General features: G+C 43.5%; 2 protein-coding genes across 10 annotated transcripts in view; one reads left to right on the forward strand and one right to left on the reverse strand.

The window, feature by feature from the left end:
• Nucleotides 1-6964, reverse strand: part of DNM1L (dynamin 1 like) — a 38489-nt gene extending 31525 nt beyond the window's left edge. For 2 of the 5 annotated variants that reach the window (XR_014502541.1, XM_083401469.1), the window contains exon 1: nt 6679-6958. Coding sequence is in view for 4 of the 5 variants with exons in the window: in XM_083401469.1 (XP_083257595.1) it covers nt 6679-6780 (102 nt within the window). In the remaining variant the exon portion in view is untranslated. Of the gene's footprint in view, nt 1-6678 lie in introns of all 5 variants that reach the window. The other 3 variants (XM_083401472.1, XM_083401470.1, XM_083401471.1) reach the window with 2 other exon arrangements.
• Nucleotides 1-15132, forward strand: part of DHX58 (DExH-box helicase 58) — a 33904-nt gene that overhangs the window by 7554 nt on the left and 11218 nt on the right. For 2 of the 5 annotated variants that reach the window (XR_014502542.1, XM_083401476.1), the window contains exons 1-8: nt 7019-7339; nt 9763-9898; nt 10806-11008; nt 11121-11322; nt 12225-12415; nt 13277-13393; nt 13550-13676; nt 14653-14844. Coding sequence is in view for 4 of the 5 variants with exons in the window: in XM_083401476.1 (XP_083257602.1) it covers nt 10841-11008; nt 11121-11322; nt 12225-12415; nt 13277-13393; nt 13550-13676; nt 14653-14844 (997 nt within the window). In the remaining variant the exon portion in view is untranslated. Of the gene's footprint in view, nt 1-7018; nt 7340-8032; nt 8166-9762; nt 9899-10805; nt 11009-11120; nt 11323-12224; nt 12416-13276; nt 13394-13549; nt 13677-14652; nt 14845-15132 lie in introns of those variants that run through there. The other 3 variants (XM_083401479.1, XM_083401477.1, XM_083401478.1) reach the window with 2 other exon arrangements.

Raw genomic sequence — 15132 nt, forward strand, 5'->3', positions numbered from 1 at the left:
AAAATCAAGTTTAAAAGCCATTATCTTCCTCATACAACAAAAGTCTGCTAGAACAGAAGAATTATACATTTTCATCAAGAGTCTTCATCTGGATTTCAGCAACACTCCTCCATACACTGAATGGGGGCAACCTTGGCAGCAAGAAAGGGGGAAATAGCAGCTGTCACACCTCCTTATTGCACCCTAGAATAGAACTGCCGAACTAGTTACAACAGAGTAACTGAAGCAGCGTGAATCTGTAGCACACTGTCAACTCACTGTAGCACACAGCTCAACTGGCTCCATGCACACTCAAGCTGTGGAGAATTTACAATATAAACAGATAATTAGTGTCAGTCTCACTTTGCTGCACTTCCTCGACTTATAGACCAGAACAGGAAAAGCATCATCTTGCAAGGACATAAAGAAACCCAAGCTTCTCAAGGAAATTTACCATGCCTGTTAAACTGAGATCAGCAATTAGATTTTATTCTGCCAGGCTGAGAATTGCCAGATGAGCGGCTGGGGCTGACTGGAGTCATAGTCCAAAATACCTGAAGGGCGCCAGGTTGGGAAAGATTCTTTCCTCACAGTGAGCCCCACACCATTCAATGGGGCTTACTTCTGAGTCAATATGCATAGAATTACACTGTAATAAAGCACTGATTCAAATTGGTATTAAAGATACCTACTTAAATCATTGATTCAAACAAAGTTATCCATTCTGGAATTAACACATTTTCTAAAACACACACATTTTAATTTGTTGCTTTAACAATTAATGCATACTGACTTGCAACGTATTTCAAAACCTCTGTAAATGAAACTCACATGTATTTTGCACAACATAATTACATTTGGTTAGTGTTCAGGATGAGACTGTGAAATTAATGACATTTTACTAGAAATTCATGAATTTGACTCTTTCTGTATAAATGAGGAACTGTATATAAACAAAATCCTTTGTTTGAAGACTGACTGCCTTCCAGGATTTTATTTTCGCACAAAGAAAAGCAGTCTGTGGTCGCGTCTGCATATAATGCAAAGTCATGATCTCTTTTAACCATGGTTACTTCAACAAACCACAAGTCACAAGGCAGGCTTGTTTCTCCGAATCTTGGTTAGTTTTCCACAGCTGTTCTTGCCTCATGCTGCCATAGCATGGTCCCTGTGTGAGAACCCATATATATATATTTGTATAACTGTAACATTCTAATATGGAACTGTATTTTTGTAATATTTTAAGATGTCTGTTGCTGCTTCAGTTTTCTGTATACTGTTAAGAGGTACAGAAATTAAATAATCAAATCAAATTGAACATAGGATGTTTAAGAAAGGCTGTTGGGTTTTGACATGCAGGCAATTCCCCATTTCCACGAGGGTTGCATCAGCAGATTCCTCCCTCTTTGGGGTCCAAAAGGATCCGCAGGTCAGCAGACACACGTCCATTATACTCGTTTAAAATGGTCACTGGCTGTACTGTGATGCCAAATGATAGTTAAAGCACGCCATGGTTCATAAACCAATGAGCCATTGTTTCACACCATAGTTCAGGGCCAAAAAACAAATCATGGTTAGTCTAGTCGGCTCGGCTACAAACCACACTTTGGCTAAATAAACCATGTATTAGCATTATGTGTGAACCAGGCCTTTAGCTTAACAGGTTCAATAGATGGATTACATTCAATAGAAATTGGTCAAGTTTATAATATATTGACACTGAATTTTGATTTTTATATTTTTTTAAAGAGATACTATAGCTGAAATGTGAACAATCCTCACAATTCAATTTTTTAGAATCATTTATCATCTGCTCTGCATTTCAGCTTTTTAGCATTTTTTTGACTTTCTACCTCTATTCCTAAACATGCATAGAGAGCCTACCTAGTGCCTCTACTTCTTGACCCACCTGAAGACATTTTTAAAAGTGTTGTGACAGGTACCGCACAGGCCTAAGCCTCAGGCCATTTCAAGCATCTATCTGGCAAGCATGAAAAGAATTAGATACCTCACCCAGGTAAAGTGGTACCTTAGAGGCCTACCAACTTTAACTCTTCCAATTTAGAAAATAAATATCAAAAATTAAGCCTGGTTTTCCCTATCAGCGTAGACAGAAATGTTGATGATAAGTTTCTAACCACAGAGCGTCATTCGGGAAGAGGTAGTCTCTCTTGGCTGAAAACCGATTTCCCGAGTTCCCTGGGAAGAAGTAGCTCTGTGAAAGGAATAGAGGTCTCCTAACAACTATCAGTATCCTTAAACTACAGTTCCCATTCTTTTGGGGAGGAAGCCATGACTGTTTAAAGTGGCGGCATAATACTGCTTAAATGCACTGTATAGTGCAGATGGGGTCCTGCCCAACCGGGAAATGCCAGGGATTGAACCTAGGACGTTCTGCATGCAACACAGATGCTCTACCACTGAGCTACATCCCTTCTCTTCCTGATGTGTGTTCCTCCAACACTTGAAAAAAAAATGGGATAGCCTCCACTTGCATGTGTACATCCAAAGCACAATTCCTCAAAAGCAACCATGAGGGGGAAGACTATGCCAGCCAGATGCTTCATTGCGTTTCCCCAACGTACACTGGAAAGAGTCCTAGATCTGTCAACGACTAAACAGAGTTCACCCAATCTTAAAAAAATGAGTTGTAACATTAATTTTTTATCTGCATAGAAGGACCTCTGTGTAATACTGCTCCAATTCCAACTGGGAAACACTTACTAAGTAGGACTAAACCATGCCTACAGAGAATAAAAATTAGGTCACTTAAGTTCAACAGAGCATATTTCCAAAGAAAAGTAGTATCAGTGAAGCATGAAGCAAGGAGAGGCATGGGGGAAGGAAGGCATGCAGGGGGGAAACAAAAAACGTTTAATGCAAAATGAAGCAACATCCAAGGCTAACACAAGATTTCACGTTGCAAATGCATTAGAATACAGAAACCCCAGTACAAGAAAAGGAGTATATTGAGATAAAGACGTAAACAAGCGATTCATCTTAAACTGAAAGATTATATGGATTTGAAAGCAAAATGCACTACCCGTTAGTGTATCCTACTAGAACTCCAATAAACTTGTTTTAGGACCTGCAGTTCTGCATGTCTCAACCCTTTGACCAAGTCTAGGAATGTAGAGTTTCAACACACAACCCACCTTGGCCAAGACACACTCTGAGTGATAACCTCGGGTTATCACCCTCTCCAAGCCCAAACTACCAAACAGGACTGTTAAGTGGGTAAAGGTGAAGAAAGAGAATAAAAGAAAACCCCAATGAGCTCTGTAAAAGAAAATACAGTGTGTGAGTGTAAGTGTGTGACAGAGAGAGAGCTTTCCTTCCTAGTCATCAGCACACAATTTCTGACTTACAATTGGCAACTAGAAGTGTGCCTATTTACAAGCCAGATCATCTCTCATCCTACCCACTAATTCCCACTAATTCTTCAATGATACCAGAGCAACTCTAAGCAGAGGAACACAACTATAAATGCCCACTTAATGCATCCAGAAGCAGACTTAGGAAAACACAAGTCCTGCTTCACATGCCTGATAGAGTGAGTATGTTTTATCTTCCCTCTAGATCAGGTATCCCCAAACTCGGCCCTCCATATGTTAGGGACTACAATTCCTTTCAACCCTGACCACTGGTCCTGTTAGCTAGGGATGATGGGAGTAATAGTCCCAAAACAGCTGGAGGGCCGAGTTTGGGGATGTCTGCTCTAGATGACTGGAGTACAGCCAACTTTAAATTAAATTATAATGATAAATAACAAGCATAGGGCACATTTTCCTCTTTTTATCCTATAATGATCTTGATGACAGCAGAGATGTGCTTACTTCTGAGTAAACATGCATAGGATTGCACTGTTAGTTCTACAAATTGAAAACATATTAAAAATGGGGAACTAGGAATTGTTCTCAATGGACAGAATTCAACCAAGTTGCTACATGCACGGAATGAGATCTCACACAAGAGGACTCTTCACCCATCCCCTAAATCTGCTCTGGGGGGTGGGAATGAGAGGGGGAAAGTTTTGCCATGAGTGGACCACATTCCATGCACACATACCCAATTAGCACTACACTAAATTCCTGAAAGAGGGAAATTTGCTTTGCACAAGCAAAAGTCTGCTGTGCTGCTGGAAAAGCAGGATTGGATATAACCCCAAATTCTGTTAACTACACAATGAATGAAACAATGAAACAATGTCAATGAAACAATGTCAGTATAAGAAGCTTCAAATGTACCTGCAAAATTATTCCCATGATAGCAGCTTGGATCACGGTGTAGCTATTTTGAGCGCAAGGGAGCTGGCATTTTTTGAAAGGCACACCTATCCACCAAAGAAGGTCAACCAAACCAATTGCATAAAAATCATAAATGAATGGGGAAGAGTTTGGATAAAAGATAGAACAGCTTATTACACTATTTCCCACATTGTCCTTTTAAAAAGAGCATTCCAAAAATAACAGGGAAGAGAGGCAAGGAACAATGACCTCTGGGGGTGTGGAGAGATAAATCAGGACAAAAATAAGGGAAGTTAAAACTGAGTGTCCCCCGGGCTCTAGTTAAACCTGTCTAGATGGGGGAGCAGATACTAGAAGGTTGAGCTATTGAGGATTCCCATCCCTGGGCAGTAAGGTCACAGAACTAAAGAAAGGCTTACATTTTACAATCCATATTGGAAACCATATAGCTAAAGTATGTTTATCCAGAAGAGAGTTCCACTGAGCTCAACGGGACCTACATCCCAGCAGAAAAGATATGGAATTTACCAGCAGACGTTCTCCTAGACCTGAATAAAAACAGCAACATGTATCAAAAGTGTGTGTATGTATAAATTACCGTTCATTCCATATTTAATATGTAAAAGCAGAGTTAGGATCCTTTACTACTCACACAAGTATATGAGCCGATATCTCACAGCTTGTGAGCTGATATATCAGAAGTCAGATACATGGCTGAGTTTCAGAGAACTGGAGGAAGGGGGAAGATCCTTCAGTATCCTAGCTCCTGCCATGACTATGAAATCTAGAGTTAATTATATCAAAATAGCCCCCAAATGATTGATATTTTGCCCCCCAAAAAACATGCCAATATATACAGTTCATAGAATTCAGCTTCTCTTGACAATGCAATTACCTGGAAGGAGGTTTTTTTTTAAAAGTATGTTGTACATACAGCCCTGATAATAGTCTGCCACTGATTCCCACTCCCTTCACATTATCACCCTGATAACCCCATGCCTACAAACCTTCTGACTTTTCTTATTCTCAAATCTTTATTGTTTTCCTTAATCCCCACCCACACACACACACCTGATACCTCACATCAATTAAAATACATTGTTTCCAGGTTCTCATCCTTTGTGTATTGATTACTGCTCTTTACACCACGCCCTTCCTTGGAAAAGCTGAGAGAGGCTCATGTATGGTTCTCAGCTCATCACCAAGACAGGCAGATGAAAGGACAAGGCCCTGCTCAGTTTTAGCAGCAGAACCATATCATGTCTCTAAACCATTATCTGGATAGTTCCTTAAACCCTCTAGCTTCCCTTGCATTATCACCTCTCACCATTCAACCCCAAATAATCAATTCAGTAGTAGACTGTGCAACAGGATTTGGATAGTGTATATTGTCTGTGTTCACAATCAATCTCAACTGAACTGACAAGGTAGTTCCCTGGTTTGTAAAGCAGCATGGTAACCTACTTTTCTGGGTTGTTGTGAGGAGAACACACTTTATGTAGGGTCAGCATAAATGAGGCCAGACCAATTCCGAAAACAGCGGGAGTTTCAATATTTCCTCAAATCTACATGATTAAGAACTATTCTGATTTGTTTGTAATGTTTGATGTTTTGTTATGTTTTTATATGTGCTGTAGGCCACCCAGAGATGTGCAGGATATAAATAATAAAATTATATATTATTATTATTATTATTATTATTATTATTAAGATGACATCAAAATTGCTTTCTTGGATCACACCAGTTCCCACAGCAGCCAGCCAGATAGCCCTGGGAAGAAGCTTCACAACGAAGGCACAACCCTGTTCCACTAGTCCCCCGTTATCAGTTTCCTTGTTTGTTTCTTCCGTATTACACATTCGACTAATTCCAAAGGGGATAGTCTGTTCTAGCTAAGAGCGCGCGCGGGGGCGCGCAAGCACACGCGCGCGCACACACACAGACCTATGGCACCATAAATAAGGCTTTAAGCTGCCACGAACCGGCCAGTCTCTTAAGGGGCCACAGGCCACCTTTCCCCCTTCTTTGCATTTGCCACTCGACTAGCGAAGAAGAGAACCGAACCGGTGCTCTGTGGAAGCGTCACGTGCTCTCCCGGCCCCGGGTCTCACGCCCAGGGAGTGACCTTCGCCTGGAAGCTGGGCGCGAGGGGGAGACCCGCCGAGGGGTCGCGAGGCGCCTTTTGCGCAAACCATGAGGGAAATACGTGGAACTGCTGCGTGTCATAACATGAGCAGCAAGAAGCGGCGACGTCCATTCCCGCCCAGACACTGCAGGGGCAAACCCAACCTCCCCTCAGAATAATCCTAAAACGAAAGCCAGCCCCAATGGGCGCCTCCACGCCCAGCCCCCCCTCATAAGGGGCCATGAAGGGCGACCCCTCCCTGGGCTGGGCGGACGCGGAGGAGGTCACCCTGGCGCAGGCCCCGCCCGCCTGCCTGCTCGCCTCACCTGCGTCCCGACCACCACGATCTGCGGCAGCTGGATGACATCGGCGCCCACCGTGTTGAAGACGTCCTGCAGCTTGTTGATGACCGGGATCAGCGCCTCCATGGCGGCGGAGGCGGCCGCTCCGGAGGGGGCCGGAGGGAGAGGCAGGCGACGGCAATGAATGGAGGAGGGAGGCGGCGAGGAAGGGCGCCCGCGTTGCCACCTTCCCCCGCGCCGCCGCGGCCGACGACGACCATTGGCGCCGGCCCGCTCTCTCCCAGAGGCCTCTGCGCGCGCGCGCCCGCCCGCCGCCGCAGGGCACGGCGGGAGTTGTAGTGCTCGGGACGCCCCGCAGCGCCCTCTAGAGGGCGCTTGGAGGAACAGGGAGGGGCGCGTCTTGCCGCAGAACGCGAAGAGATGCCCCTTTTCTCGAGGTGCACGTGTCTCCCTCAAGCGGAACTTGAGCACGTGAGGACGTTGTCCTACGCAGCTGGCTGGCCCGCTAGAGCATATTTCTGAATTGCGGGGTGGAAGAAATGGAAATAAAATAGATATGCCCTCCCCATGCCTCCCCAGTTCATTTCCCCCGCCCTCCGTGCCCCCGTTGTGGAAGACAAAGCTGCTCAGATATATCTTTGGAGAAATGCAACATTTTGAAGGTAGCTGTTTAAAATGAGGCCAGGTGAGGCAACCATCTCTAGAGGGCAATTTAAATACATAAGATCTGTTATAAGAATTTTAAGGTCTTAGATATATAATACATGTTCATAAATGTACCAAGCAAACACGTACATAAATATAGAAACCACATGTCTGGAGCAGCACAGGAATACAGTCCTGAAACCATTTTGATTCCCAAACTGACCAAATGTTCCTCTGCAAGGAGAGAGAGGGTGAGGGAACCTTCCCATTGTCTCAGGAATTAAGTGATTACCATCTATGATGTATGTATGATGCTTCTGGGGGTGGTCTTGAGCTCCAGGGCAGGGAATTTCAAAATTTCTATATAAGGGGAGGCACACCTTTGTTCTGGGTCCTCCTCCTGTCCTGCGTGTGAGGGGAGCACCCTGTTGCAACAGTTTAATAAAGATCAGGCTTGCTAGCTGCTTTGCTTCTCAATATTCTCTGGTTGGCTTCCGTTATTTTCTCCACCGATGGAGAACCTACAAAGGACTCTATAAGGGCTCTTGTGTACCCCATAAGGGAACAAGACCAGGTTTTGTTCACAACAGATCATTTCCCTATTGTTTGTCTCTACCATCTGGAATTCAGAGAGAGTCCCATTTCTGTTACAACCGCTTTGTTGTTGTTGTTTAGTCGTACAGTACTTAGAGCTTATTAAAAATAGATCTCTCACTCTCTCTTATTCCCCAAGGTTGACTGTTCTGGTCCCATCCCTAAAGCAGATGCTTTCTGGAAAGTCCTCTCTACACATGCTTAATTTCTCAGTTATATAATACACAACGTGTGACTTGACTAACTTTCTTGAGTGAACTGGTGTGCACATGGTGATGGTTTTTTCTCTCTTTTACTTTCCATTTGTGGCACAAATGGCTTTGAGCTGTGGTTGCTGGGTTTCATGTATGGATGATATTGACTAATGAAAGGAGATTTCTAAATTCAGGCCGATGGAGAGTACGGGGGGGGGGGGAGTGAGCAGTGGTGTAGCGTGGGGGGCACCACAAGGGCACTTGTCCCAGGTACAAAATAGATAGGGGTGCAGAATTTCATTACCCAGTGCTGCCTCCATGCAGCTGCGCGTTTCTATCTCTGGGCTCCATTGGAAATGGCTTCTCCATGCAAACCAGGAAGTGACCTCTCCAGACAATGGAACGCTTCTTTTCCTGAATCTGCAGCTGCAATCTGCTGGGTGACATGATTGCGCATGTGTACTCTGTCTGGTTGCCTCCCTCTGGGTGGCCCTGGGCACCCAGGCAACCCACGCTATGCCAATGAGACTGAGTGAGTGTTGGGTGGATGGAGTGAGATTGTGTGAGTGGAAGTAGAGGAAGAGAGAAAGACTGCATGGATGTGCATGTGAATAAGTGTGGGAGAAGAGAGTGAGGGGGCTGAGCCTCATTAGGACAAGCCTTTTTAAAGTTTTAATATGTACTTTAGCATTCATTCTTGCCCATTGATTGTGGGTGGGACAAAATGGGCAATCCACATACAGCGGACACGGAAAATCTTAAATACCCTGACAGCAAAAACTAGTGTTTGTTTTTTCCCCTTCTAAAAATTTATCTAAACTTGCATCTTTACATATAAATTAGCACCTGCAAAACATATGCAGATTGGTGTCATGGCCGGGGAGAGGGGAAATTTTGATAAAATTTGCACAGATAGTTGAACCTACCTAATAGTGCTGTCCAAAATAATTTTCAAAGCAAAATGCAGTCCTTCAAAATTTATACTTCTGTGAATTTGGCAGTGCAGTTCTCTAGCCAAGTGAAGTGTAAAAAAAGGCACACATTAGTAAAAAAAAATTTATTATTACATTATTATAGCATAATATTGTAAAATTATTATTAATAATAATGAAATAATAATACACAAATGCTTTATATTAAGGAAGACTGGAGACAAACGAGTGTGTATTGGGATAAATTTGCACTATAATACTGATGAATTGAATTTATTGAACTTTCATGAGGACTTTAAAAAAAGAACATTCACAGACTAATTAGAGATGTAGAGAACTGACCTGAATAATAATAATAATAATAATAATAATAATAATAATAATAACAATAATAAATTATTTATACCCCGCCCTTCCCGGTTCAAAAACCAGGCTCAGGGCAGCTAACAGCAAATTTAAAACACTTAATTATAAAAGCAGCATAAAACATGTTTAACAGTATGAAAACTGGAAAAATAAGATAAATAATAAATAAGTGTTGCATGTATGTATAAGGAACCAACTTTCGGAAAAGTGTTTGGTTGTGTGTAAATAAGTGTGTGTGTTTGTGTATGTTAAGGAATTAAGGGAACCCTACAAGCAGGGTTGCTCGATGATATGCAATCTGAAAAGGCCTGGTTTGTTGCTGTCAAGATACCCCTTGGTTGGGGCTCCGAAAGAGACTGTTTGCAAAATGCTTTTAGGTTTCGATTTCTGGCAAGAAGGAAACTAAAGAAAACACTGGTGGAACCAGGGATTTTCACCAAGCTGGGTTGAAGAAGGAGCCGAACAGTGGCAACGGCAGTGGCATTCTTGTCTAGAAGAACTAAACGGAGACAGGTATGGTGTGTGATGATGAGGGGGAAATAGAGGGGGGTAGAAGCGTCTCGCTTCGGGGAGACCCAAGTGCATTCTGTGTGGGGAGAAGCAGAGTTACGGAGATCTGTTTAGCTCAGTTCTTTGTGAGCACAGGTTTCGTCTCCCACTAAAGATGATGACGTTGTATAGAAAAGTCAGGCAGCTTCACAGCATTATAAATGTTCATAAATATATGTATATATATATATAACATGGCATTCAGTATTAAAATACCTTCTATGGTAAATGAGAACCTAGAAGTCCAGCTTTTAGGGAACCCACTGAAGACCCAAATTAAAATTTTATTTGGCATCTGTTTTGTTCTGTGTGCTTAGAGGTACCCACATCTTGGGGGTGAGCTTCAGTTGTTGTCTCCAGACCTACTTAAATCTCCTGGCTGCTACATCCTCCTAGATGCCCTGAGCTGGATTCAACTATCCGGTTCAAGAAAAACAGGGCTTTCTTCCCCTTTTCTTTCTGCCCATCTTTTCCAACATACTCTTCAATGTTTCCTAGCTTTACACTTTCCAGTCTCATTATCTGCATACCTACCGTAAATTTAAGGCACCCCTCCCCCCTCAAAAAATAATAATACTAGGAACTGTAGTTTGTTAAGCGTGCTGGAATTGTAGCACTGTATGGGGTGAACTGCAGTTCCCAGGGTTCTTTGCAGTGGAGGGTGTGCTTTAAAAATATGGTGTGTAACGATGAGGCTGGGAGGGTAAACAGAGATTGTGTTTGAATCTCTTCGCTGTGTGAACTTGACAATGTGGAGTCCTCCTGATAACCATAGAGTTTCCCAGCCAGAAAAGTCTTGTCAGCAAGTTATGGAAGGAGTAACTTGTGTCTGAGTGCTATGCTGAATTGACTTGACTCTTGGTCTTCCAAGTTTTTCCATAGACCAGCCCTCAAAACTGTGGCCACATGGAACTTCGGGATTATCAGTGGGAAGTCATTGATCCTGCCTTGGAGGGCAAAAATATCATAATTTGGCTGCCAACGGGTTCCGGAAAGACTCGGGCAGCTGTGTATGTGTGTAAGAGGCACATGGAGAGCGTACAGAAGAGCAAGGTGGCTGTGCTAGTCAACACGGTAAGGACCAGGTGATGTGGGTGGTTGGGAGACAGACAGTCCCTTACCAAAAGACAAGGTTTCAGTCTAATTTCCCGGAAAACGTTTCACTGCTGTATTCTTGCCCTGGCAGGTGCCTCTAGTGGACCAACACCTGAAGAATGAGTTTAGCGTCTTGCAGAATTGCTTCAACATTACAGCCATCAGTGGCGACAGCAACCAGAAGCTGTTCTTCTCAGAAGTGTTGAAGATGAGTGACTTAATAATCTGCACAGCACAGATCCTTCAAAATGCCCTTATCAGCCAAGAGGAGGAGATGCACGTGGACCTGACAGGTGAGCATCTTGGTGGGAAAGAGGTGTTATAAGAGCTTACTGGGCCAAACCAGTGACCCATCTAGTGCAGCATCTTGTTCTCTCAATGGCCCACCAGATGCCTATGGAAAGCCTAGAAGCAGGTCCTGAGAACAAGAGCTCTCTCCCATCCTGCACTTGGTATTCAGAAGCATACGGATTCTGACAGTAGAGGTAGAACATAGCCATCATGGTTAGTAGCCATTGATAGCCTTGTCCTACATGAATTTGTCTAATCCTATTTTAATGTGATCCCAGTTGATGGCCATAACTTCCTCTTGTGGGATGAACATAAGAGCCCAGCTGGATCAGATCAAAGCCCTATCTAGTCCAGCACCCTTTTCTCCACAGTGGCCAGCCAGTCGCTTCTGGAATGCCCACAAGGAGGACAGGAAGGAAACGCTGCTCCTCCACTGCTGGGTCATAATTCTGGGGCAACAAGCCTCATATAACCAACAAGCTTAAGTCTAATTAATGCGTGAAGGGGTTAATACCATGGAGTACGCTGTCCTGCCAGGTTTAGCTATGACACTTGCTTTACCTGGGGAGGAAATAGGTAATCAAGCCTATTATCTTCCAGCATGTGAAGAGGTTTGAACTGGTCATCAGCCATTCTCGAGTTCCTATGCCAGGAACTTTCACCACTTTGTAACTAAGATAAGTTTTACTGCCTGCGCAATTTTCTGAAGTACATGAATCTGACCTCTGAAGTGTTCATAAATAAACCCTTTTTAACTTGTCACATGTGGGGGGGTTTTCCTATGCTGGAGGAAGAGACAAAATTTGGAAATGAACTTTTTAAGGAGATATTAAAGATCTAACAGCCTATATTTCCATACTTGGCTGTATATTTTGTGATGTCGTCGTCATCATCATCTGTGCAGATTTCACCTTGTTGGTGATTGACGAGTGCCATCACACCCACAAAGGAACCGCCTACAACAAGATCATGGAGGGCTACCTCGAACGAAAGCTGAAGGGCGAAAAGAATTTACCACAGATCCTGGGGCTTACAGCCTCACTAGGTACGGGTGGTGCCAGCTCCCTGGAGGGAGCTCGGGAACACATTCTGCAGGTGAGTCCGATGGAAGACATTTGGCCCAAATATTGGCAGCATTGTCATTGTTGCTTTCCCCCTTTCTAACCTTATTTCTATTCAGAGGCTGCTTTGGTCTGCAGCTGCAGGCCCTTTTCACACAAACACTAAATACATAGAAGGAGCATAGCTCATGTTAGAGTATTAAATCCCTGGCAGCTGCAGCTGCAAGAGTCTTGTACAGCAGGTGATAGGAAAGACCTCTCTGCCTTGGACCCTTAAAACATGGTGCCAGTCAGAGAAGGCAATACTACTTGGGGAGATTGACAAATAATCTCACCTGGTATAAGGTATCTTGCAATGCTCCAGATGAGGTGGTAACATATAGTACTGTTTCAACTGCAAGTGAGGGGATGCTCCACAAACACACACAGCCACTGCATATTAAGGAGAAAACCTTTTGCAGATACTTGACATGTCTGCAAGTGACAAAGGCATACTTGGGTTCCTCACCCATTTTCTTCCACTTTTATCACTTGTAAGTCAACTCCTACTGGTGTTTTAAGGGCTATAAGTCTGATTGTGGATTTAGCTGATGTCTCAAACGCTCACATGATTGACATAACCACTCCCTACAGTTTGTTCTTTGAGCCAGTATAGCCTAGTAGCTAGGGCGTTGGGCTAGGACCCGGGAGACCAAGGTTCAAACCCCACTCAGCCATGAAGCTCACTGGGTGACCTTGGGCCGGTCACAGTCTCTCATCTCAGTCTAATCTACCTCACAGAGTAGCTGCCAGGATCAAATGGGGAGGGGGAAAGTCATGGAAGAAGAGCTCCTTGGAAGAAAAGTGGGATATAAATGTAATAATAAATGAGAGATATATATATAACCCTTTCCAGATCTGCGCCAACCTGGACACTGAGAGAATCATGTCTTCCGATAAACACAAGTTCTACGTTGATACTTACGGCCCACAACCCAAGAAGCAGTATAACCTGTCCCAACAAAGGCCTGAGGTAAGGTCCTCTTGCAACTACAGGGCAACTGTGAAGAGGCACCAGAGGCACCATGATGAGAAGGTGACTCTGGAGCTCTGAGCAAAGTAAAACATGCCCATAGGATTTTGTTTTCCTTGTCTGAATACGAACGCTCCTCTGATCTGTCATCTTCAGGACCCCTTTGCAGAACACCTGATGGAGATAATGGTACAGATATATAGTTACCTGAATGAGCCTGACTTGACTATGGATTTTGGGACCCAGATCTTCGAGCAGCAAATTGTGGCGCTTGAGAAGGAAGGTGAGTGCTCAGTAAGCAGCTTTGTAGTACACGAATATGACGGGAGGGACAGGAAACATGTCCACAGGCAGGTTAAGTGGCTTCCTTCCTGGAAATGGCTCCCAGTATGTTTCCGAGCTGATCTTTAAGGCCCTAAATGGCCTCAGTCCTGTACACCTGAAGGAGCGTCTCCACCCCCATCATTCAGCCTGGACACTGAGGTCCAGCACTGAGGGCCTTCTGGTGGTTCCCTCACTGCGAGAAGCCAAGTTACAGGGAACCAGGCAGAGGGCCTTCTCAGTGATGGCGCCTGCCCTGTGGAACACCCTCTCATCAGATGTCAAGGAACTAAGCAACTATCTTACTTTTAAAAGACATCTGAAGGCAGCCCTGTTCAGGGAAGTTTTTAATGTTTGATGTTTTATTGTGCTTTTAATTCTGTTGGGAGCCGCCCAGAGTGGCTGGGGAAACCCAGTCAGATGGGTGGGGTATAAATAATGTATTATTATTATTATTATTATTATTATTATTATTATACCTGCATCCTAAGATATTTTTCTGGAAAGTTTTAGGGATTGAATATAGGGTCTGTTACAAATGATCTTATCATAGAATGATAGAACTATAGAACTGTAGAGGTGGAAGAGAGTCTAAGGGTCATCTAGTCCAACCCCCTGGAGTGCAGGAATCCCGCCCCTCCCCCCCCCACAGTACGGTTTACCTGGTGTGTTATTTATAGTCTTTCCATTGACAGCTGAAAGCCTTTTTATTCACCCAGGCTTTTTAATGGCATTATAAATCTGGGGTGTAAACTATTTCATGCTGCTTTTTTGCAAATAGGGTTTTTGCCATCTTTTATTGTTGTTGTTGTTTTAATCATCATTGCATATTGCTTTTGTTGATAATTCTGTTCTAAGCCACTCAGGGAAAGTTGGTTGATGGGCAGCTATATGATTAATCATAACCATTATCTTATTTGTCTCTTTCACACTGTCAGGAGCAAAACGCTTTTGCCAAAAGACCCGAGTGTGTGCCTTGCACCTACGTAAATACAATGATGCCCTGATGGTCAACGACACTGTGCGCATGATCGACGCCTACAAAATTCTGGATGAGTTTTACCTGCTGGAAAATGCTACTAAGGTGTTGCAGAACCCTGCTGAGCAGTACTTGGTCCGGCTCTTTGACAGTAAGTACACTGTCTTACACTGAGAAATTTGATTCACAGAAACACCACCGCTTTGTTCTGCTTGCATTTTAAAGTGAAACTACCTAATTTGAACTTCTCAAGCCAATACACAAACTAAAGCAGGTATCCTTCAAAATTCACACTTCTCTGAATTTTGCAATGCAGTTCTGCAACCAATGTGTACAGAAATGAATATATTGAGGAAAGTGTGTGCCAAAATGCATATATTAGTGAAAATTATGTACAATAATATATTATATTAGGGGTTTGGGTTTGTTTGTTTGTTTG

This window comes from Podarcis tiliguerta (assembly GCF_965153285.1).
Source record: "Podarcis tiliguerta genome assembly, chromosome: 10".
NCBI classification, from domain to species: Eukaryota; Metazoa; Chordata; class Lepidosauria; order Squamata; family Lacertidae; genus Podarcis; species Podarcis tiliguerta.